The 25,388-nt window shown below is 43.4% G+C and overlaps 2 protein-coding genes across 2 annotated transcripts in view; one reads left to right on the top strand and one right to left on the bottom strand.

Annotated features, from left to right (window-relative positions):
* Positions 1-25,388, top strand: part of TP63 (tumor protein p63) — a 401,462-nt gene that overhangs the window by 218,453 nt on the left and 157,621 nt on the right. The gene's annotated exons all lie outside the window — the stretch shown is intronic.
* Positions 1-25,388, bottom strand: part of P3H2 (prolyl 3-hydroxylase 2) — a 208,036-nt gene that overhangs the window by 78,878 nt on the left and 103,770 nt on the right. The window contains exon 2 of the mRNA XM_063442798.1: positions 18,575-18,718. Within this exon, the coding sequence (XP_063298868.1) occupies positions 18,575-18,718 (144 nt within the window). The remainder of the gene's footprint in view (positions 1-18,574; positions 18,719-25,388) is intronic.

Here is a 25,388-nt window from a genome sequence, read left to right as displayed (position 1 = left end):
CAGGTACTGCACCTCGGCCATACCTATGTGGCACTTACTAGGTTTTAAAGTTAACCCGGCTTCCCCAATACGGTCTAAGATCGCCCCTATATGGTGTAGGTGATCTTCCCAGGTCTGGCTGAAGATGGCTATGTCATCCAAATAGGCACAGGCATACTCCTGGAAGCCGTCCAGTAGCCGATCTACCATCCGCTGAAAAGTAGCCGGAGCGTTTTTCATTCCGAAGGGCATGACCTTAAACTGGTACAGGCCAAACTGAGTGACAAACGCCGACTTGGGGATGGCATCATCGGCTAGAGGAATTTGCCAGTATCCCTTACACAAGTCAATGGTAGTGAGATACTGACCCCGTGCCATCTTATCTAGCAGCTCGTCTATCCTAGGCATCGGGTAGGCATCAGACACTGTCTTGTCATTCAGCCTCCGGTAGTCAACGCAAAATCGGGTAGTGCCGTCCTTTTTAGGCACCAGGACTACCGGCGATGCCCAGGGGCTATCTGAGGGTTCGATAACCCCTAGCTGCAGCATTTCATCCAACTCGGCGTTCATATGGGTCCGGACTGATTCCGGAACCCTATATGGAGCCTGTCGCATAGGTAGCTGTCCCGGGGTTTCGACTCGGTGGGTGGCTAGCGGAGTGTACCCAGGTAAATTGGAGAAGGTAGCCCCTTTAGCTACGATCAGCGCCTGTACCTGGGCACGCTCGTGAGGGCTTAGCCGCACCCCCAGCTGAACTCCCCGGGAGGGCTCTATGGGTTCCTCCGGTTCTAGTAGATCAGGTAGGGGCAAGTTCTCCTGATCTTCTAAGGCGGAGGCACAGATTGCCGTCACATCCTCTATCCTCTCATGGTAGGGTTTGAGCATGTTTACGTGGAGCATGCGTCTCTTCCCTACCCCTGAGCAGGGGCCGATCACATAGGTAGTGTCGCATCGCTGCTCTACTACCTGGTATGGGCCTTGCCAGATGGCCTGCAGCTTGTCTGTGCGGACAGGTTTTAAAATCAAAACCTTCTGTCCCACTTGAAAGCTGCGGTCCCTGGCTCCTCTATCGTACCAGCGACGCTGGTTCAAGGGTCCCCGTACCCTTCTCCCAAACAATAGTTCAAATGGGGAGAATCCGGTCGATTCTTGGGGAACCTCTCTATACGCATAGAGTAGGTGAGGCAGGAACCTCTCCCAGTCTTTGTGGGTTTCCCCGAACGTCCGAAGCATCTGCTTCAACGTCCCATTGAATCTCTCACATAGTCCATTGGACTGGGGGTGGTAGGCGGAATTGATTATTGGCTTAATGCCACATACCTTCCACATATGTTGGGTGACCTCGGCAGTAAATTGGGTGCCCCGGTCGGATATTATTTCTTGGGGGAATCCTACCCTGGAAAACACTTTCATTAAGGCCTCAGCTACGGTTTCGGCATGAATGTTAGCGAGGGCCACAGCTTCGGGGTACCTGGTGGCGTAGTCCACCACGGTTAAAATATACTTTTTGCCAGAGGGACTGGGTTTTGGCAGGGGCCCTACTATGTCTACCGCTACCCTGCTGAAGGGTTCGGCAATAATGGGTAGGGGGCATAACTTGGCCTTGTGGCGATCCCCTCGTTTACCTACTCGCTGGCAAACGTCGCAGGAGGTGCAATACTGTCGCACATCCTGCGAGATTCCGGGCCAGAAAAACGCATGCGTCAGGCGGTATCGGGTGCGGGTCATCCCTAGGTGTCCCGACAAGGGGATATCATGAGCAATTCTAAGGAGCTCCTGCCTATACTTCTGCGGTACCACTAACTGTTTGTTAGTCAAGGTGACAGATCCCCCCACGTCCTTGGCCGTGACACGGTATAATAACCCTTTCTCCCACGTGTAATGCTCCCCCTCTAGCCCTGTCTGGTCAGCTTGTGCCCGGTCCCTATAGACTTGTAAAGTGGGATCGGTCTGTACTTCAGTGACAAAGGTAGTCGGGGTATCCCAGGACATGGGAGTCGGGTGGGGGTCATGGTCTCTTACCTGAGCCTCAGAGTGTATCGGTGTAGCTGTGGTGCGAGCCTGTTGCCGTGTGGTTACTGGATGGGCTTCCTGGTAGGGAGCCTGTGGAACAAAGGCAGAGGTCATCTGGCCCAAGTCATTCCCTAGCACAACATCTGCTGGTAAGTTCTGCATTAGTCCCACTTCTACTGTCCCCTCTCCCGCACCCCAGTTCAAATGTACTTTCGCCGTGGGTAGTCGGTATACAGCTCCCCCGGTCCGCCAGTATGCGTGCCCTCCGATACCAAATGGGGTGCTATCAGGGTTAAGGTAGCTCCCGAATCCCGCAGTCCCTGAACCTCGTTCCCCTCAAGCGTTACCAGCTGCCGGTGATGCTGCCGGTTATCGGTGGCTCGAACCGACATTACCTCGTGCAAGATACCCAGGGGTTCCTCTGCATGAACACTCCACAACTCCTGAGTGGCTGGTTCCCTCTGGTAATGGTGAGCAGCCGCCCTGGGTACGGGGTTTGGACGCCCCTGATTCCAGGTGGGCCTGCCACGATTCTGGGTGCATTCTCGGGCCATATGCCCCCATTGTTTACAGGAATGGCACTGGATGTTGGCCCGCCCGTTGTATCTGGAAGGGGGCGGTACATGTCCTTGCGAAGGACGGAACGGGGCGGCTGTGGGCGCTAGAGGTGGTGTAGCGCTAGGTAGTCCTGTGGGGCGGGAGTAGCTTTTGGCTACAGGTCCCTGGTGCCTCCGGGCATCAAAGTGTTGATCGGCCAATCTAGCTGCTTCAGGTAGAGTGAGGGGTTTCCTGTCCCGCACCCATTCTTGAGTCTCCGGGGATAATCCATTAAAAAAATGCTCCAGCAACATCATCTGACGCAATTCCTCCATGGTGGTGGCGTTGCTGGCCTGTATCCACCCTTGGGAGGCTTGATCCAGTTTGTGTGCCCATTCTGCGTGCGAATCTCGCTCTGGTTTGCGTAAGTGTCTGAACTTGCGCCGGTATGCCTCTGGGGTAATGGCATACCTCTCCAAGATTGCGCGCTTTACTTTTTCGTAATCTTTGCTGTCCTCACTGGGCACAGCACGGTAAGCTTCCGCTGCCCGACCTGCTAGTTTGCTTGCTAGCAGTTGCACCCATACTGACCGTTCTAACTCATGTAGATCACACAGTCTTTCAAAGTCCTGCAAGTACCCATCGATCTCGTCCTTTTCCTCGCAAAAGGCTCTGAAGGCCTGGTACGGGATCTTGGGCTTTACCGGGTTGTAAAGGGACCCTGTGTTGGACTCGGTTCGAGTCAAGGTGTGTTGTGGGCTGTGTGCCATTACGTATTCCTGCACATTTGCCATCACCATATTCAACATGGCATCCGATATAGGCTGCGGCAAAAATGCTAGCCTGGTCCTCATCTCTCTTTCATAGAGCGTTTCTTCCATAACTACTGGGGGTGTAGCGCTGCGGGCTTGGTCTCCCTCCATCAGCTCGGCAATTAGTACCGCCTTCTTACATTTGTTATATACCTAAGGGTTATCCCCTACATAAGATTCTGTGGACACACTATAGATCCCGTTTATCGGGAATCTTACTACTTTACATTCATTCGTGCTCAGTTATAAGCCTACGTTTGCCTACGCAGAGGCCTGTTATGTCAGTAGTGGTATCATAACAGAATATCAAAATGGCGCCATCAGGCAGTAAAATCTATTTGGTTGCGTGCGTTGCATAGAATATAATAAGTTCAGATAACTACTTAAACGTGTAATACGGTAAACATATATAACAGAAGCATTATATTAGTCTGGTATCTTGAGGCATCAATAAATCCCATCTATTAACATTTTTGTAGCAGCTAGGTAATGACAATGTTGGCATGCCATGAAATGAGTGTGCAATCATTTATGAAGTTACGGAAGCAGAGTAGTATATGCTTAACTAGGCCATCTTACTTTCCCTGAATTCTTGAAGGACCTGCATATGTATGCTAACTGCGTAAAAAGTAAATGCAAGCGTGGAAATAATAAAATAAAGAAAAATAAAAAATGTGAACTATAGAACGGCAGGGTGGTCCTGCCGGACCGTTTTGCCGCTTGGGGGGAGTCTCCCATGGCACTGCCGCCACACTGTCCCTGGGTCGCCAGATCTCCTTCCTTCTTCCCCATGCCGGTCTCTGCTCACCGGTTGGACTTCCGCATTGCTGTGGGCACTCAGGAGCATGGGCCGGCCGTTGGACCCCACCACAAAAGTCCTCGGGTCGTCCACTCCCTGCACCTCCCCAGCTCCACGTGGGTCTCCTGAAGCGTGCACTCCTGCGTCTCGCCCGGTGTCGGCCACATGTTTGGAGCACAGTCCCGCCCCACCGGGCTCACGGCATCGGGGACAGGGCTCTCCGGGGACCTCCCAGACCCAGAGGCCCAGGTGCCCACTTCTCCGGCGGTCAAGGACACAGCACTGGGGGGGGGGGGTCAGTCTAGCGCTCGGTTCTGCCAGGGCCCGTGTGGGCCGCCCATGTCAGTCCCCCTCGTGCCTCCCCGTCTGCTTTCACATGAAAGTGTACCTTCTCCTCCGTGCTATGGTCTGTTTCTGCTGGCCTGCCGTCCATTACACAGCTATCGCAAGTTTAGGCCGCTGGTACAGGACTCACACGGGCTCACGATGAATGCCAGGTTGGCTGTGTGAGCAAGGAGTGTCTTCCGATTTCGGGTGTCATTTCCAGGCGGGCCACATCTAGGCAGCCTGTGCCTGTACAGGAGAGCAGCGTTATCTCCGGGCGGCGCTTCCCGCCTCGGAGTATGGCGCCTCCATGGGACTGGATTCACCCCCACCGGCCGGGGGGTGGGGGTGGGGCGCGGAGCGGAGCGGAGCAGGGCAGCGTCTCTCGCCAATATGGTCCTCCATCGGGACCCGTGGAGCTGGTGTGCTTGTGTATTTGGTCGGGTGATCGGTTGCCGGTTCATACTTAGCGGCTGCCGTGCCTGTAGATGGTGTGTAGGCCAGTCTTAACAGCTCCGGTGCTCCCGGTATGTTTCTGGCCCCGGTCTGGTACCGAATAGAAGCTCGGGAAATTCCCAGTGTTAATGCGGTGAGTGATCCGATTTTGCAGCAGTCTGCAAGTGCATTTGTCGCCTTTTTCCGGGGCTCGGGCGAGGAGCTCTGGTGTTTTGCTTCCATGCGGCTTGGCGGCCCGGCCCCGCCCCCACAACAACATTTTTATGACATCCACGGGCTTGGAATTAAACAGTATTCAACTGCAAACCAACTGCAAGAAGTTACTAATACATTTGTACTTCTATCTGCTAAGGTTGGGCAAATAGAGGATGGCAAAAGACAACGACATTTGAAGGTGCAGTGAATCCCTGATGAATTGTCAGTTTATTGTGATGTTATTATCTGCTACTCTGACACCCAAACAGGCTAAGGGACTTACACTAGAGCTACTTTATCGCCTACCTGGGCAACCCAACCACAAAACCACTGTACATAGAGATGCAGCCCTGTGTTTCAAGACATGTAAAGATAAAGATGATTTTTTTTAAAAAGCAGTAAGAGGCCACACAACATACATCTTTAAGGAGCACTCGCCTGACGCTACCAAGGCATGCATCTCTAAAAGGGGTGACCTCACAACTACGAGTTGCAACGATTCCATACGAATGAGAATCCCTTGTGCCCAAAAAGTCAAAAGGTGGTTACCATTATAGGCGGACGTTCTTGTCTAATGCGGACATGATGCTCCTCATATCTCTCACACATCCATCAGGCCTGCTCACCAGGGATATAATCAATACAATCTAGAAATATAGAAACACTCTAAACAAAATAATAGTGTGGTATGTTAAAACACCAAATTTGCGCTTGTGGCTAAAATCCCCTCACAAGATGGCAATTGGTTGCAGGCATATAGAAATCTTAAGGATTCAAAGGAGCTTGATTCGAAGGAGAAAATCAAGCTCCTTCGAATCCTTAAGATTTCTATATGCCTGCAACCAATTACTATTGTTGCAACCAATTACTATTGTTTATCTACTCACCAGTGAGACATGGATAATGTCATAATTTGCACTCCTTCTGGCTAATCTTCATCAAGCTGAAATGATCCCGTGGAGCGTTTTCATTTTCTGATGCTTAAACTGCTTTTCTGTTAAAGTATACCAAGTGATCTCAATGGGTTCTTAGACTGCCAGATGACAGTACCCACTTAATCTTCTAATTGGTCATCGAAGTTGACATACATGGATAATACATATTGACCCATAGTTAGGCTGGGCATTAATGCCTCATTCCACCCTTACCTTTTAGTTTCTCTTCATAAACAAGTTTATTTTATTTTGAGCTCTAGATCACTAAGTGCATTGTAAGATTTAATTCGTTTTGGTTGTATTATTTGATGAGCTAGTATTGCCCTTTAATTTTCCTTAAAAAATTAAGTTAATTACTTCAATAACCTCATAACCACACTCTCCCGCGAACCCAAACAACTATTTCACACATTTAACTCTCTTCTTCGCCCTGCTCTACCTCCTCCACCTACTAACTTGACCGCCTCAGACTTTGCAACTCACTTCAATGACAAGATCTCTACAATCAGAGAAGAGATCTCTCATCTTTCTTCTTCCCCTTACAATACTTCCCCTAACTTCACTCCCTCTGCTGTTCTATGTTCATTCGCACCCGCTACATCAGAAGAGGTTTCTGCTCTGCTCCAGTCCTCCCGCCCCACCACCTGCTCCCTAGATCCAATTCCCTCGCATCTCATCCGTACTCTGTCTTCTTCTCTTTCTCCACCCTCTCACTAAAATTCTCAATCTCTCTCTCTCCTCTGGTATATTTCCATCACCCTTCAAACATGCAACTGTAACCCCAATTCTAAAGAAGCCCAATCTTGACCCTAACTCCCCATCCAACTATTGTCCTATATCGCTACTGCCTTTTGCATCCAAGATCCTTGAAAGAATTGTGTATGCGAGATTGACAGACTTCCTCGAGTCCAACTCTGTGCTAGACTCGCTTCAGTCTGGTTTCCACACTAAGCACTCTGTGGAAACGGCACTGACCAAAGTATCCAATGATCTACTCGCTGCAAAATCTCGTGGTCACTACTCTATCATAATTCTCCTTTACCTGTCTGCTGCTTTTGACACTGTTGATCATCAACAGCTTCTTCTCATCCTCCGCAATATCGGTCTACAAGATATTGCTCTCTCCTGGTGCTCCTCCTACCTCTCCCAGCGCTCTTTCAGTGTTTATTTCTCTGGCTCTTCTTCTTCTCCCCAACTCCTCTCTGTTGGTGTCCCCCAAGGTTCAGTCCTTGGTCCCCTACTGTTCTCCATCTATACTGCCTCGCCTGGTAAACTCATTAGCTCCTTTGGCTTCCATTATCATTTCTATGCGGATGACACGCAAATCTACCTGTCCTCTCCTGATCTCTCCCCGTCCCTCTTGACTAGTGTCTGTTTTCACATGAATATGCTCTTAATATGTAAATGTATGTACTATACCACAATACTAACTACTTTTGTCTGAATATGTCACGGTGTAATATCAATACTTGTTACACTTGTGCCTCAATAAAAAAAATTGATGGACAAAGAATTTTTTTTTTCACAATGTGATGTAGCATTTACTTATCCTTACATTTAACAAGTATGTATTTGTGAGATTTGAAAATAGAAATTCACACCTTTATCCCCCTAAGTGACCAGACCGTTTTTCAATTTTCTGTTTCATGTTTTTGTTAAGAACCAGGGCTCTTTTTACATTTCGTGGTGTTTATGTTTAGCTGTAATTTTCCTCTTACTCATTTAGTGTACCCACACATATTATACACAGTTTTTCTCACGGTTAAATGGTCTTTCTAGAGATACCATTATTTTCATCATATTATATAATTTACTATAATTTTTTTTTTTTTTAAATAATGAAAAAAAAGTAAAAAAAAAAAAACATAACACTTTTTACAACTTTGGCCCCGAAAATCTGTTGCGCATCTACAACTGCCAAAAAACACCCATGCTTCATAGCTTCTAAATTTTATCCTGATTTTAGAAATATCCAATGTTAACATGTTCTTAGCTTTTCTTTGCAAGTTGAAGGGTAATAAGTACAAGTAGCACTTTACTATTTCCAAACCTTTTTTTTTTCCAAAATTACATTGTAACACGGATATCTGTCAGGATTCACTGAATAAGCCCTCACAAGTATATCATTTTTTTTAAAAGAAGAACCTAAGGTATTAAACTTAGGGTATTTTGACTCTTTTCATGCAACTATTTTACCACCAATCTGTGCCAAATTAAAAAAAATAATAATAATAATTGGTGATTTTTTTTGACACACTTAGCAATTTGAGAATACATGTATGGAGAACTTTATGGGTTACTTCCTGTAAAGGATCCTGTTAGCTCTGTAGTACCGATCCTTGCAGCTTCTCCCGAACTCCCAGCAGAATACTAACAAAGTAGTGATTATAGATCCCAATTCCCCCAAACATGAGTCGAGACTTCATGAAGGGGTAAAACGATCTGGTTTATTGATGGCCAAACTCAGCCCTTTTATGATGGTCTCCCAGCAAGGAAACTCCCACAGGGGACCTTGACAAAATATACAGAACCAATCAGTTTACAGTACGATTATTAAACCCACTAAGAGTAACAGTGCAACCCCTCCTCTCTATCCTGGAGATAATTAACTTAAGTGGTTGGATAGAACCTAATTATCTCCAGGTAGAGAAAAACATATCCTTTTTACATTTTGACAAAACTGTATAAAAATCCATAACTTATATTTCACCAAACGTAGTCTCCATGTTCCACATACCCCCAGATAGCTTGGATCTGAGCGAACAACATAGACGAATAGCGCTCAGATCCCACGAACACAGTTCTCAATATCGTCGAGTAAAGTTTTTAGTTCACTGGTGGTTCAGGAAATTGAAACCGAAAAGAGTTCCATAACTGCAGTTACCTGGGGTCGGTATATCTCGTATAGTAGGCAAGTCCCGAACGGTAAAGTGTTCGGGAGTTATTAACTGAATGGACGGGAACTTGGTACGCATCAGCGGTGTGCGGCTGAATAAGTGTCCGAAAACAGTTCCAGAGGATCGAGCGTTCGACGATTTCAAAATGGCGACCGCCACGTGTTTGGCAAACAAACGCGGACTACCAAGCCTTTCATCAATTACCTTGCGATTAACCGCAAGACTTGGTTGGTAAATGAGCTGCACACGACCTCGGTGGGAAGTCGGGTGGTTCGGGAGTTTGTTCGGTTCTTTTACAACTACACGAAATAGCCATACACATGAATATATAGACAAAATGCTGTTTCTCTGAGTCTGTTTAAAAAGGGATTTTGTTACACTTCCAAAGAACCCCCCTCCCCCAGTGTTCAGCACTTCAGCACTTCAGCCCATTTACAGTTGTGTTGAGTTCTCTGGGGGCTAAAAGATCTTATTTGGAGGGTGTGCATTCCAGTTTTCCAACTCGGAATTTTCACAGCTGGTCATGTCCCATTTGGGAAATTTTTGAAGGGTATTTCAAATGGTGGTATTTTAACACTTTCCATGCACTAATTCTACTACCAGTCTTTGTGAGACTTTTGGGTAGTAATTTTTTTGTGTTATTTTTCTCTCACATTGTACTTTAGGCATGGATTCTCAGCTCCTGTTAGGTGTTACTGCCAAAGAACACCCCAATATGTGTTCAGCGACATCTCCTTAGTACAGTGATACAACCTATGCATAGGTTTGTTGGGTTGTTTGGGGTGTGCAATGCCAAACTTCTGACATGTGTTTTTCAAATTTGAAATATCTTCTTTGCCCATCTTTTTGGGGAGCCTTTTTAGATATCCCAATTTATTTTCTTGCCATGAGTGTGCTTATATTTGAAAAGTTGATCCCTTACAGTATTGTATATGGAGTATCTTGATGCCTTTGATGCAATTGTTTTAGTCAAAAAAAATTGAGAAAATGTGTGTTGGTAATTTTACAATTTTCATTTTTACACATACATTTGTGTGTGACTTAGGGCAGCCTCCTCAGCGCTATACAACCTCTGTGACCTCTGTGACATGATCACAATCACTTTACTTAGTGATCTGTCACACAAAAAAAACACACAAAAAAAATTTAAACCCGAAAAAAATGCACAGACAGCAAAATAAGTGCTGCTGTGCAAGAGCCGGTGATCTATACAGTGAGCACTGGCAGGATAGGGGTTAATAGCTCTGAAAACATAGAAACATAGAATGTGGCGGCAGATAAGAACAATTCGGCCCATCTAGTCTGCCCAATTCTTGAAATACTGTCATTAGTCCCTTGCCTTATCTTGCCTATTCCATGCATCCACTACCCTCTCCGTAAAGTAATACTTCCTGATATTTTTAAACCTTTGCCCCTCTAATTTAAGACTATATCCTCTTGTTGTGGTAGTTTTCCTTCTTTTAAAATATAGTCTTCTTCTTTACTGTGTTGATTCCCTTTATGTATTTAAATGTTTCCATCATATCCACCGTCTCGTCTTTCCTCCAAGCTATATATGCTAAGTTCCTTTAATCTGTCCTTGTAAGTTTTATCCTGCAATCCATGAACCAGTTTAGTAGCCCTTCTCTGAACTCTCTCTAAGGTATCAATATCCTTCTGAAGATACGGTTTCCAGTATCTCGTACAATACTCCAAGTGAGGTCTCACCAGTGTTCTGTACAATGGCATGAGCCCTTCCCTTTTTCTACTGCTAATACCTCTCCCTAAACAACCAAGCATTCTGCTAGCATTTCCTGCTGCTCTATTACATTGTCTGCCTGCCTTTAAGTCATCAGAAATAATTATCCCTAAATCCCTTTCCTCAGATGTTGAGGTTAGGACTATATCAAATATTCTGCCCTTGAGTTTTTACGTCCAAGATGAATGGGTCCAAGTACAGATCCCTGAGGTACCCCACTGGCGACAAGCCCATGCCAAAAGAGCTTTTGGGTCTCACAATTTTTTTTTTTTTTAATGAACCCCTAAAAAAAGGCACAGACAGCAAAAAAGTGCTGCTGTGCAAGAGCCAGTGATTATAGTGGTTACTGGCAAGATAGGGGTTAATGGCTCTGAAAACTATTTTACAAATCCCTACCTAAAACTAGACATTGAAACATAGAATGTGATGGCAGATAAGAACCATTCGGCCCATCTAGTCTGCTCAATTTTCTAAATACTTTCATTAGTCCCTGGCCTTATCTTATAGTTAGGATAGCCTTATGCCTATCTCACGCATGCTTAAACTCCTTTACTGTGTTAACCTCTACCACTTCAGCTGGAAGGCTATTCCATGCATCCACTACCCTCTCAGTAAATTAATACTTCCTGATATTATTTTTAAACCTTTGTCCCTCTAATTTAAGACTATGTCCTCTTGTTGTGGTACTTTTTCTTCTTTTAAATATAGTCTCCTCCTTTACTGTGTTGATTCCCTTTATGTATTTAAATGTTTCTATCATATCCCCTCTGTCTCATCTTTCCTCCAAGCTATACATGTTAAGATCCTTTAACATTTCCTGGTACGTTTTATCCTGCAATCCATGAACTAGTTTAGTAGCCCTTCTCTGAACTCTCTCTAAGGTATCAATATCCTTCTGAAGATATGGTCTCCAGTACTGCGTACAATACTCCAAGTGAGGTCTCACCAATGTTCTGTACAATGGCTTGAGCACTTCCCTCTTTCTACTGCTAATGCCTCTCCCTATACAACCAAGCATTCTGCTAGCATTTCCTGCTGCTCTATTACATTGTCTGCCTACCTATAAGTCATCAGAAATAATCACCCCTAAATCCCTTTCCTCAGATGTTGAGGTTAGGACTCTACATATCTCTACTTAAAACAAAGATCTCTCTCTCTGAAGGACTCATCTGATCTCTGCTGTAAGGACAGCACCCCAAAAAGCCCTTTTTAGAGCTAGAACATCATTCTCCTTTTTTTTTTTTTTCTGTGTAATGTAATTGCAGTTGCCTGCCTGCCAGCCTGTGTGTCAGGCTCACATCATATACTGTGCCCACTTGCCCAGTGCCACCACTCATATCTGTTGTCACAGTAGCTTGCATGCATAGTACCACTAATCGAAAAAAAAATGACAGGCAGAGGCAGGCCACCCCGCAGGGGCCGTCTTGGTCGTGGTGCTGTGATTCCCTTTGGCCCTAGAATAATGCCCAGTGTTCAGAGGCCACTTGAAAAGTTCTGAGGACATAGTTGACTGGCTAACACAGGACACCCAATCTTCTACAGCTTCCGCTCGGAACCTCGACGCACCATCCTCCTCCAGTTTAGCTTCGGGCACCTCTCAAGTTACCACTCGCCTGCCTGACGCCACCACCAACACTAGCACCACAGCCGCTTTACTTGGTATGTCAGAGGAGTTATTTACACATCAGTTGGAAGAAATGAGTGATGCACAACCATTATTGCCAGAGGATGTAGATAACAGGGATATGTCTAAGTCAGGCAGCATTAGACACGTACGGTGTGATGATAATGATGTTGTACCCACTGCTGCTTCCTTTGCTGAGTTGTCAGATACAAGTGAAGCGGTTGATGAGGACGATGCGTCTGTGGATGTCACGTGGGTGCCCACTAGAAGAGAAGAAGAACAGGGGGAAAGTTCAGATGGGGAGACAGAGAGGAGGAGGAGGAGACGAGTTGAAAGCAGGGGGAGGACGTCACAAGGAGCTAGTGGCACAATCAGACAGCATGCATCGGCACCCGGGGTTAGCCAGACAGCACGCCAATCAACGCATGCTGTTGCCACCACCAGAATGCCGTCATTGCAGAGCTCAGCAGTGTGGCATTTTTTTTGGTGTGTCTGCCTCTGACAACAGCGATGCCATTTGCAACCTGTGCCAAAAGAGTCGTGGGAAGTCCAACACCCACCTAGGTACAACTGCTTTGAGTAGGCACATGATCGCAAATCACAAACGCCTATGGGATCAACACATGAGTACAAGCAGCACACAAACTCAAAGCCGCCATCCTCCTACTGGTCCAGCATCTTCAGCCATGTCAACCACTGCTGTCCTCCTTGCCCCCTCTCAACCATCCCCCCCTCCGTCTCTCGCCTTGAGCAGTTCCTGCTCATCTGCCCACAGTCAGGTGTCTGTCAAGGACATGTTTGAGCGTTAGAAGCCAATGTCACAAAGTCACCCCCTTGCCCGGCGTCTGACAGCTGGCTTGACTGAACTCTTAGCCAGCCAGCTTTTACATTACAAGCTGGTGGAGTCTGAGGCATTCAAAAAATTTTTAGCTATTGGGACACCGCAGTGGAAGGTACCTGGACCAAATTTCTTTGCACAAAAGGCAATCCCCAAACTGTACTCAATTGTGCAAAAGGAAGTAATGGCATGTCTGACACACAGTGTTGGGGCAAGGGTCCATCTGACCACTGATACCTGGTCTGCAAAGCATGGTCAGGGCAGGTATATCACCTACACTGCGCATTGGGTAAACCTGCTGACGGCTGCCAAGCATGGAATGCGTGGCTTTGCAGAGGAGTTGGTGACACCGCCACGACTTGCAGGCAGGCCTGCTGCCACCTACTCTACTCCTCCTACTCCATCCTCTTCCATAACCTCCTCGGCTGAGTCCTCTTCTGCTGCTGCGTCTTGCTCCACATCAACGGCACCCCCCCAGCTCCCCAGGTACTGTTCCACTTCCCGAATACGGCAGTGTCACGCCGTCTTGGGGTTGACTTGCCTGAAAGCAGAGTGTCACACCGGACCACCACTCCTGTTCGCCCTGAACGCACAGGTGGATCATTGGCTGACTCCGCACCAACTGGAGATCGGCAAAGTGGTTTGTGACAACGGAAGAAATTTTTTGCGGCATTGCATTTGGGCAAGTTAACACATGTGCCGTGCATGGCACATGTGTGTAATCTGATCGTACAATGCTCTGTGCATAAGTACCCAGGCTTACAGGACGTCCTTAAGCAGGCCAGGAAGGTGTGTGGCCATTTCAGGCGTTCCTACACGGCGATGGCGCACTTTTCCGATATCCAGTGGCGAAACAACATGCCATTGAGGCGCTTAATTTGTGACAGCCCGACACGTTGGAATTCAACACTCCTAATGTTCGACTGCCTGCTCCAACAAGAAAAAGCTGTTAATGAGTATTTGTATGACCGGGGTGCAAGGACAGCCTCTGCGGAGCTGGGAATTTTTTTGCCACGTTACTGGACTCTCATGCGCAATGCCTGTAGGCTCATGCGTCCTTTTGAGGAGGTGACAAATCTAGTCAGTCACACCGAAGGCACCATCAGCGACATCATACCATTTGTTTTCTTCCTGAAGCGTGCCCTGCGAAGAGTGCTGGATCAGGCCATAGATGAGCGTGAAGAGGAAGAGGAAGAGTTGTGGTCACAATCACCACCAGAAACAGCCTTATCAGCATCGCTTGCTGGACCTGCGGCAACGCTGTTAGAGGATTGTGAGGAAGAGGAGTCAGAGGAGGAATGTGGCTTTGAGGAGGAGGAGGAGGAAGACCAACCACAACAGGCATCCCAGGGTGCTCGTTGTCACCTATCTGGTACCCGTGGTGTTGTACGTGGCTGGGGGGAAGAAAATACCTTCAGAGAGATCACTGAGGACGAGGAACAGGACATGAGTAGCTCAGTATCCAACCTTGTGCAAATGGGGTCTTTCATGCTGTCGTGCCTGTTGAGGGACCCTCGTATAAAAAGGCTGAAGGAGAACGACCTGTACTGGGTGTCCACGCTACTAGACCCCCGGTATAAGCACAAAGTGCCTGAAATGTTACCGAATTACGGCAAGTCGGAAAGGATGCAGCAGTTCCAAAATCAATTAAAAAGTATGCTTTACACAGCGTATAAGGGTGATATCACAGCACAACGGGAATCTAACAGGGGAAGAGGTGAAAGTAATCCTCCTCCTCCCACGACCACGCCGGCAAGGACAGGACGCCTTACAGACGTGTTGTTGATGGAGGACATGCAGAGCTTTTTAAGTCCTACGCATTGCCACAGCCCTTCGGGGTCCACCCTCAGAGAACGACTCGACCACCCTCAGAGAACGACTCAGGCAGATATCGACACTCTGAGGAGCGATGAACCCCTTGACTACTGGGTGTGCAGGCTTGACCTGTGGCCTGAGCTATCCCAATTTGCGATAGAACTTCTGGCCTGCCCCGCTTCAAGTGTCCTGTCAGAAAGGACCTTCAGTGCAGCAGGAGGTATTGTCACTGAGAAGAGAAGTCGCCTAGGTAAAAAAAAAGTCTAGATTACCTCACCTTTATTAAGATGAATGAGGGATGGATCCCGAAGGGACTGACAGTGGGCAATACATTCGACTAAAAAAGGCCTGATGAGGGGGACTACTTAACACACCACTCCTATCTGGTGGCACATTAGATTGCATGCGCAGTGCCCCAAATTTGAAGTAGGAGGACCGACCAAGCATCTTTTTCCATCTCCCGCTTCCTGGGTGGAGGAAGAGAGACCTTCAATAACATCAGTGAGGACAAGGAACGGGACATGGCTAGCTTGTTATCCAACCTTGTGCAAATGGGTATTTTGGGGTTGTGCAAATGGACTGTTTGCGGCTGTTTGCGGTGCGTTAAACGGGGAGTTTGGTCTGTCACTCTGAAGCGGGCGTAACCCTTACACTACCTGATCTATACAACATCATACCTGATGTTTTAAAGCACGTTATTAAGTAAAAACCACCTTACGTCGCTTAGATTTAACGGCAGATAGCACAGTACAAACTACGTATATGTTGCAATGTGAAACAGGTGACCGTTCTGATTTATTACTGCAAAATATTACAAAGAGACTATTATTGACAGTACATAATATGGTCCAGACTTCTGCTAATTTTCTGCTGCTGTTACAGCAGACAATTAATGAACTGGCATTTATGTGATTATCCAAAGTACATGTTAGGCCAGGACGGACGTATCTAGTCTACTGATAAGTGCTTGGAAGTTGGATGCTTTTCATTGAAATGTCAGCTTACGCTTTTCTGAAGATTTGAGACAGACACTGACTAGTTGAACTGTTTCACTAAGTTCTATTTTCATAGACACTTTGAATCCCTACATAGCGCAAGGCATTTTTTCCCCTGTCTGGAGATGCAATTTCTCCAAAGAACATGCTTTAGTTATTTGTTTTTCCATTAGGCTTGCAAAAACTATTTCAATAGGAAATGTAATTTCCATCCGTTAAAGTGTTCACGCAAGATGCGTTTTCAGGAATGAGCAATAGTGAGATTATATTGCATGAAACAGCAGAGTCAGCTACCAGACAAAATTATGCTTGACTTCTCTGCCCAGTTTACTCTGAGACAATGTGGATGTTCAAGAGTCGGACAAGTAATATTCTTTGAACGTGTGACTGGTTGATGAAGCACATAGACTCGGTTAAAGGAAGCAAGACCAGTGAAATAGACAATATAGTTTACTAAAAAGATGCACAACATAAATTGGCTGATGTATTTCTGATCTTTGTTTTTCCATTTAGTCCAATTCAGATCTTTCATCTTTCATGTGCATCTCAATATCTGTAGATGTTTATGTAAAAGAAAATGCTAAATGTTGGTAAATGGAGTCCGGATTTGTAAAATTTAGGAAACGCAGCCACACTGGAGAAATATGACAATTGGAGAACTGTAATATGCTACAGTTTCATAATTTTTCTCCTTTGGCCATTTCGGCTTAAAGCGAATAATTCCCTTACCAATTCTCCACAAATCCCTTTTTACAGAATAACTCCATTAGTCTGCAATACAGAGCCAAGTATAGTAGCTTGGTGCCTCAGTATTGAGCCATGATATCTAGTGCCATTAAAGTGTTATTAAAGTAATGATACCAAGCTGAAATGATATTGAAAAGTTTATTTCTGCTTGATGCTAACTATGGGTTTAATCAAAAATGTCTGTGTTAGCAGTAAAATGATTTAAATGCCATTGTTTCAGTGATTACAATATGGTTGAACTCCCACAAAGGATCATTTGTGATCCCACAGTGCACTGCAAGCACCACATGGTGAGATAACAGAGGAAAAAATGAATCCTGTTATTTGTACTCCTGACCAGTTCACTTTAAGAAAAAAGTCACACATATAACAACCAATAACACCATATATTCAACGTAGAATTTGTGTCTGCTCTTGTGCATTTTGCAGAGTTCTTTACCAGATGCAAGGAGCAGGGATTTTAGTATAGAAACAGGGTTATTTACTAAAGTGAGAATTTAAATTTAGGGCCAAGGTAGCGGAGCTAAAAGCATAGCCATTTTGAGAATTGTTCCAGTTCAGATATATTAACCTTAATGGAACTCTAAGTGGTCTAAGTGCCGTGTAGCTGTAGTTTTAATACTGTAGTGCAAAACAGTGCCATTTTGCAGAGTTAGTTCAGGGTTAAAATGACTCTAGTCGCGGTCACACTGACAGCCACTAGAAACGCGCCTACAGAAATAACGGAGTGAAAAAGGCTACTTCTATCAAATGGTCTCATAACTACTTTTTTGGGGGGTGAGGGACAGTTAACTAAACTGCAATAGGACACGGCAGTGCTAGGAATACACATTTGTATTCCCAACACTATAGTATTCCTTTAAATTTGAATTCCCACTTTAGTGAATTACCCAGAAAGTATCTGTATCCATCCACATAGAAATGTTATCGAGAATTAAAGGACCACTATAGTGCCAGGAAAACATACTCGTTTTCCTGGCACTACAGGGTCTCTAGGTCACCCCCACCCTCTGGGAAGGGCGTTAATCCCTTACCTTTTTCCCCCATTAGACAGCCACTAGAGGCTGGATTAACCCATAGGTAAACATAGCAGTTTCTCTGAAACTGCTTTGTTTACAGCAAAAAGGGTTAAACCTAGCTGGACCTGGCACCCAGACCACTTCATTAAGCTCAAGTGGTCTGGGTTCCTATAGTGGTCCTTTAAGGTCATGAACTTCAAAGTGACTAGATAAAAGGGACATGGATGTGTAATTGTAATTGAAGAGAAAACAATATTAAAGATGGAAGGAGTATCTTGGTGTCCTTTTTTGGTAATTGGTCAAACCCTCTTACCTGATCCCACTGGGTGCCAAGTTGTTATGGTGGTTGATGCAGAGCTGCAGAATTCAGATGTCAATCCTGCTGTTCACTCATTGGCTGAGAGCCTCAGTGGATCACTCTTAGACAATGAATACCTGCCTGTGAATTGAAATGTGCACGGACTTGACATGATGTCCTAATGATGCTGCCAGAGGTGGAGTTGCACGTCTTTCAGGTAGCCCACATATCTCTGCATGTGCTGCATTTCTATTGAACTCCTACACATACAGTCTCATCAAAATAACTGAAGTGGTCATGGTACTTGGAGTAACCCTTTAAGTTGCAAATCACAGGAAGTACAACACAAATGTCCATACCATATTTGTTCAAATGATGCATACATTTAACCCATGAGTATAAATTGAAGCCATGCGTTTCTACAGGTTTACATTTAGGGGTTGACCCATTAACTAATTAGAATACTTGATGCCTCATTAACCAATATTGAGGAATGGCATTTCATTTGAATCAGCTAGTAAAATTTGGAATTTACAAGCTTTTGTGCACTTACAATGTGACTGCATTGTTCCCGGTCAACCAGTTGGGTGTTGGAAGATATTTTATAGTCCTTCATATTTTGCTGTACTTCCATATGTTCTGGATTAGCCATGAAGAATGTGTGTGCGGCATCCGCAGCCTTGTCGAGCTGGTTCAACTAGAAGACAAAATCAATGGTTCAGTACCAGGTGTGCACAAAGCACGGTGGCAGACATTATTCACCATTCTAGAATTACCAGCTCTTGGTTATGTTGATACATTTAGTCAAAGTGACATTATTATCATTGCTAGTTTTAGTGTTACGATGTGACAATATGGGAAACAATGTATGTAACAAATGGTTAATTGAAGATGGGTTTTATATAGCTTTTTTTCTGCACAATTCTTTCCTATCAATTACTTAATTAAATGTTTTCGCCATCATTTTTTTAACACTCTGAAATGTAATATTGATTCTTTATGCTGGTTGATTTAAAATGTGAAAGGTGCTTTAGCAAACTAAAAATTCAAAACAGTTTCTAGCCACCCTATTTTTTAAAGACTAAAGGTATTTTAAGGAAAGACCCAAACACCATATCCACTGCAGGACACGGTGTTCCTTTAACATTGTAGGACTACCACCTTCTGGCATATCTGTTTATGGGTAGCTTAATCGATCATTTATGAGGAGGTTCATACACCGTTCGTTACACCATGTAGTACAATGTCAGATGCTGTCTGCCCTTCATCTATTTTCTCTGTAGGGAAGGATTTAAAGTCAAGAATAGGTCAAGTCAAGATTGATGAAACGCATCAGATGGGTGCTTACAATCTACTGCTACAATGAATTTATATATAAAGCAGATCAATGTTTTCATTCTTTTTTTATTTTTTATTTTAGTCCAAATATTTTGCAGCATTGTACACAGGTCAACTTTCTGGAAATCAGGATTCGATTTGATTTACCAATCCATGCACTTCATAGTGTACCTTTTTCACCAGAAGATGACAGGTTTTGTTGACTTAAAAGTGAAATAATTAAAGGTAAACTGGATAAGGAAAAAAGTTAAGCCAAGCTATTCAAGCAGGAGAACCTCTTAAATTCTTCAGTTTGGTATTGATTCAAAACTACTCAATGGTTAGCAAATAAACCCCAAAGATTCTTTAATGAAAAGTCATAATTTATTTAATAGCGATATTTAACTAGAAATGAAAAGGCACGGTTGTTTTACCTACAACCATCGTTGCATAGCAACATTTAAAGAATCTGTTTATTTCTCAGACTTCAATAAGGTGAAATTAGAGATTATTTGAGCAAGTTACTGATTTCCTGATGTGACATCATCATCATCACCACCACACAATGATTTTCTTGTTCATGGGTAACGTTGTTTGGTTAGAATAAAGCTTTCGCCTTCAGCTCTACATTCCGATGCAATGAACTCTTCTGTGTAGCTCCGTTACACTCTGAATGCTGCTATTTGACCATATTAGTGACATTTTAAAGGAGCGCTTCAGGGCTTAAATGTTCTACGTACCTTCACAGAAAGGCTTCCTTTTCTAACATTATGTTTTGGCCAAATTCAAACTACCCATTGCACATATTTAACAGAGGTGAGGTTATTCCTGGAAAAATGTAAAGAAGCTAAACCTGTTTGTAATTAACACATGTGGAAAAAACCTCTACCCCAGAGCACAATTCAGATCCTTCACCTCGATACACGTAAGTGCCCGCAGTGAGGGGAAATATTTAGTCTTGATTTGGTTACTGTCAAGATGTGAATCATGGCTATGATGTTATGCCACAACTGTGAACAACATACAACAGTCTTTTAGTCGGTACCCAAAATAGCATTTTGAGGGATTTATTTACCAAAGTCATTTATAAATGTATCTGTCAGGAGTACACTTATGCTCTAATGAAAGATTTTAACAATTGATCTGGCTGAATTACTAAATAAACACTATAAATGATAAAACAATCTAGTTAAACATATGGTCTATCTGCTCACCTGTTAATCAATTCTTAATTCAAACAAGGCCATTTCGATAGAACCTATATGATGAGAATTAACTGAAAGTAGCGAAGCAGGATCTACAGGCACTGCTCTAAGATATATAGGCCGCTTTGCCCACAAAATGTTTCAGAGAGTAATATTTGAACACTGATGTACTGGCCATGAACTATGTCAGGATCATAGGTAACTTGCAACCTGGTATGGGTAGTGTCAGTGTACGCACCAGCCAGCCTGACCTTCTCTGGAAGGTTTTTAGGCTGCCACCTCATGGCCAGTCGGTGAAAACTTTGTTCGAACCTAACTCTCGTTTTACCAAACCGATCTGAGCACTTTTTGGATATGTTGTGCACTCTGATCAAGGCTGTTCAGGAATATGATTTTTGTGGGGTTCCTGTACCGTTTTCATGTATTTTCGTGAAATGTTGAAATTGTATGTAAATTTTCTTATTTGAGAGATAATTGAGTTATCTTAATTGGAGCACAATTATTTCTCAAACACAATGGATTGTGGGAAAGAAACCCCCATCATTTTGTCTTAGAAACCCCATGCTAGAGGAACTGTATAAAAAGTTGAGTGTGGCCTAATAAAGCTCTGATTGCTTCTTCTACCCAATATGACTGGTTGCGTCCATTATATTGGGGAAACTCTACACAGCGATAACACCGCTATCACCATATCACTGATATCACCATATTCAGCACATCTGGAACTAGGACTAGTGGAGGATTGAAGGAATAACAGAAATAGACTAGCAAACCCATGACACTGGTTTCAGAAGACAAAAACAAGTCCAGCAACGAGTTCCAGCGGAAAGTCAATAGTGACAAGGATAGCGGAAAACTACAGGCAATTAACTGTAGCTACTCTACAACAACTAATGGCACAGAAGGGACAAGAACCAGCGGGGCCAGAAACCCGAACTAAATGCGGCTCTAGTGAATCTAGATCAGAATGGATCACCCAACCCAGCCGACGACCCACCCGGTTTCCTGACACCCCAGACGACTTCCGATGAGAAGGAACCGAAGATCTGCAATCCTTTTTAGCCTTCTTAAATTCTAATAATTTAACTACCAATTTTAGTGCTGGCTCTGTCAATTTTTTTTTTAGACATTTGCATTTATAATATATTTTACATCTGTAGATGTTAACAACTACATTTATCTTAGCAGCTGCCATTTCTCCCCTTGGCTGAGGAATGTGCAGAGTTCCCAATTCCTCCGAATGAGGAGAAACTGTTCAGATCTCGACACCTTCCATACCCAAGCGAATAGGATCAGGGATCAATTTGTAGAAAAGGGCTACAGCATAGATATTCTGGAGGACACTATAAAAGAAGTTAGTGTCATAGACCGTGCATCCCTTCTTCAGTACAAAACAAAAAATAGCAATGAAAATACAAATGACAAAAGTAAGACAAATTATATGAAAATTTTGGCCCCATGTTATACAAGATTCTTCCAAGTCAACCCAAAATATTATATATAGAGGAGCTCCCAGTCTAAAAAGAAAAAAAAGATTAGTAAAAAAAAAAAAAAAAAAAAACTATTACATTAAACAGACAATTTTTTCAACAAAAAAGTTTCTTTGGCTGTGGATTATGTCTGGCTTGTCGAAGCACAAAAAGCAAAAATCGACATATAAAAACTTTTGAGGCTCCACGTGGAAATAAAAAACATAAAAAACATAAAATACATTAAATGAGCACCTGTTTTTCTAAGAATGCGATACATCTTCTAACTTGTACATACCATTTATGTTATGTGAGGAGAACTAAATGTCCCCTGCACATTATAACAGGGGTCCTCAAACTCCAGCCCCAGATGTTGCTGAACTACAACTCCCATGATTCTTTGAATTACATAGATAGCCAGAGAATCATGGGAGTTGTAGTTCAGCAACATCTGGGGGCCCGGAGTTTGAGGACCCCTGCATTAAAATAAATGAGCATGTACCAAATATAAAAAAGGGTTATGAAAAACATAGCATCTCAAAATATTTTAAATCAGTACATAACAGTGATCCTCAATTTCTAAAATTTTATGTCATAAAGAAAATTAAAGCTAACTGGAGGGGAGCGGACTTAATAAGAAAGTTAGTAATGTGTGAGATGAGGTGGATTTTCAACCTTAATACACTAAGCCACTCAGGTTTAAATGAAGATTTTGAGTTGTGACATTTTTGTAAATGTTCCTTATATTTTGTAATTTTTTTTTACTATTCATTTTTAAGGATTTTTTTTTTTTTTTTTAGATGATATGCTTTTTAGATCCTTATGGATCATATATTGATTTTTCATGAGTTAGGATGTATATATGTAACAAATTGTACTATGTTTTAATATATTAATTATATTCTATATATTACTTATTCATGTTCCCATACATGATCATCGAATTTGTGCAATATTGGACTCCTTTTGTCATTACCGATCGAAACCGGAAGGGACGTACCACATCTTTGCATTATGGGATTAATAGACTAAATGCCGGAACAAAAGTGAAGTTTTCAGGGAAATCCTAAATCAGTCCCTTATTCCGGCTGCAATGAAGAGAGGTACCACTTCAATCAACCAGGTTGACGAACACCTACAAAAGGAAAACTCTGATTGTGTAATGCGTCCAGATGGGAGGGGTTTCAAGCCTTTTAATTCTGGAACCAGGAACCTGACTTTATACCAATTGAAAAAGCCCTATCGACGAACCGCTTCTTGGAGAAGAGAAGGATAAGGAATAGATTTTTTATTTAGTTTTTACCCTATGTTCATATTGTTTTAATACTTCTTGTTTTATATTGGTAATAAACCCATTTTAAGTCACCTTACTGTCCATCCTTTTAAGTACCCTGGTTTTCCTTGTTCCAAAGAAGGGAGTGTCACCCTCTAATATGACACAACGTTTAAAGTTCAGGAAGGACTGTTCCTATTTTGGACCCAAAATCCCTCTATTCCTCTTTTCAATCCTAATGTCCTTATTCCAGGAGATCTATTTTGTTGGTGTGTGTCAGTATAAGAGAGTTCCACAGCAATAAAATGCTCAGTGATATTTACACAGACTGGTTTTAAATACACCTAATACAGTTTAAGGACAAACAATACAATGTTCATGTTCTAAATTCCATTCTAGTGGCACAATTTGTTATTAAGTTACCTCCAATTTCAGAGGAAAGCCCTGCCCCAGGCCACAACCCCACCCCCACTCCTCCAATTAAAGTGTCCCTTTTGTTCATTTCAAATGTTGGATAGACGTCATCCTTACTCCAGCTGCGTACCTCCCATGAAAATTTAGAATAGTAATTTAGGGAGATTTACTGCTATGTATTTTCCCCTGAGTCAACTGAACTCTGTGTATATTCGTGTGAAAGACTAAAAACTCAATGCCAGCCAAGTTTATAATAAAAAAATGAAACAAAATTCAATAAACTGATGCTTAGTTTAGAATTCTGCCATTCTGCTTTTACAGTCTTGCAGTTAGAAACATCCTTAGGTCCTTAATCACATCTGAATGTTCGTTTCCCATTTTAGAACGTCTGTGACTGCTTAAAAAATAGCAGCAAGCATGTGGAAGCAATGTGGGGGCTCCGAACACGTCATTAAGAAATATGACAGCAGCCAGACATGATGTCAGACTAAGCCTCAGCTAGACTCACGTCATCTGGTATATGGGAGAATGAAAAGCTAAAGGTTAATTTAGCTATATAATGTTAACAGCCCCGTTACACAGGCATGTTTACATCCTATCACATGCAGCAGTTCTCAAACTATATTTAGCAGATCAGCACATGATGGGAATTACACTCCACAGCAACTGGGATGTCAAAGTTTGACTTGTGTGTATTCTTTAAGCATTAGTTATATCAGATGTCTTAAACACATTCAGTTTACATAACCACCAATGGTAAAAAAAGATAAATCCTGAGTTTGCCATGAAAAAGAAAAAAAAAAATATTACAAGGAAATGTTATGAAAGAAACCATGTGAATGCATACATTTAGACATTTTAGAGCATGGATCATGGTATATGATTTTGCAAGTTTAAGAGGAACATGCCAAACACCATAGCACCAGGACATACTTGAAAACAAGAGAAATCTCATTGTATCTTTCCTGGTAAAATATTGTATAAATAAATAAATAAAATAATAGCAGCTACAGTGCACTGTAGTGGTTATGATACTAGAAGTGTACTGGTGCTCCCACAATGTAAGTAGTCAAACCTTTTTAGAACAGATGATGCCTTAATGGACTAGTGGATGTATTAAACCCAGCATGCAATTTAAAAAGGGATTTATAAAGCAGATCCCCCTATATAGAATTCAGCATATGGAAGAGAGAGCAGAGGTGTTCAATCTCAAGATAATTGGTCTGTATAACACTGTGCATCGGATCTGGGAATAGGGGTAACAGTCACTGATTAGCAAAGGATTTAAGGCATTTGGGGCTGGGGGAGGGGGGTAATGTCTATAATGGGCATGGTTCTCACTTTAGTGAATAAGTCTTTTTTGCATTTTTTTTTACTGGACTGCATAATGCATTGGGCATACGTTAAGAACACAATTACCTCCGCTGAGCTTCTGCATTGTGTGCAATTTCACTGTACCATGATACCTTGGGCGTGCTCATATGTGAGCGAATGAGCTGATATTTCTTCATTAGTGCTCTACGCATGCATGCACTGTGTGGACAGCAATGCAGGGGTTAATATAATGTGCATGCCGTGATACCTGACAAAGTTTGTATAAATTGGAAATTACCCTAAACATAACACGTGAGATGTGGCCACTTTACACACAATGCCTGACGAGCCCAGTATGGCATGACAAACGAAAAA

Source organism: Pelobates fuscus, chromosome 2, assembly GCF_036172605.1.
Source record: "Pelobates fuscus isolate aPelFus1 chromosome 2, aPelFus1.pri, whole genome shotgun sequence".
NCBI lineage: Eukaryota > Metazoa > Chordata > Amphibia > Anura > Pelobatidae > Pelobates > Pelobates fuscus.
This window is presented reverse-complemented; position numbering and strand designations above follow the sequence as displayed.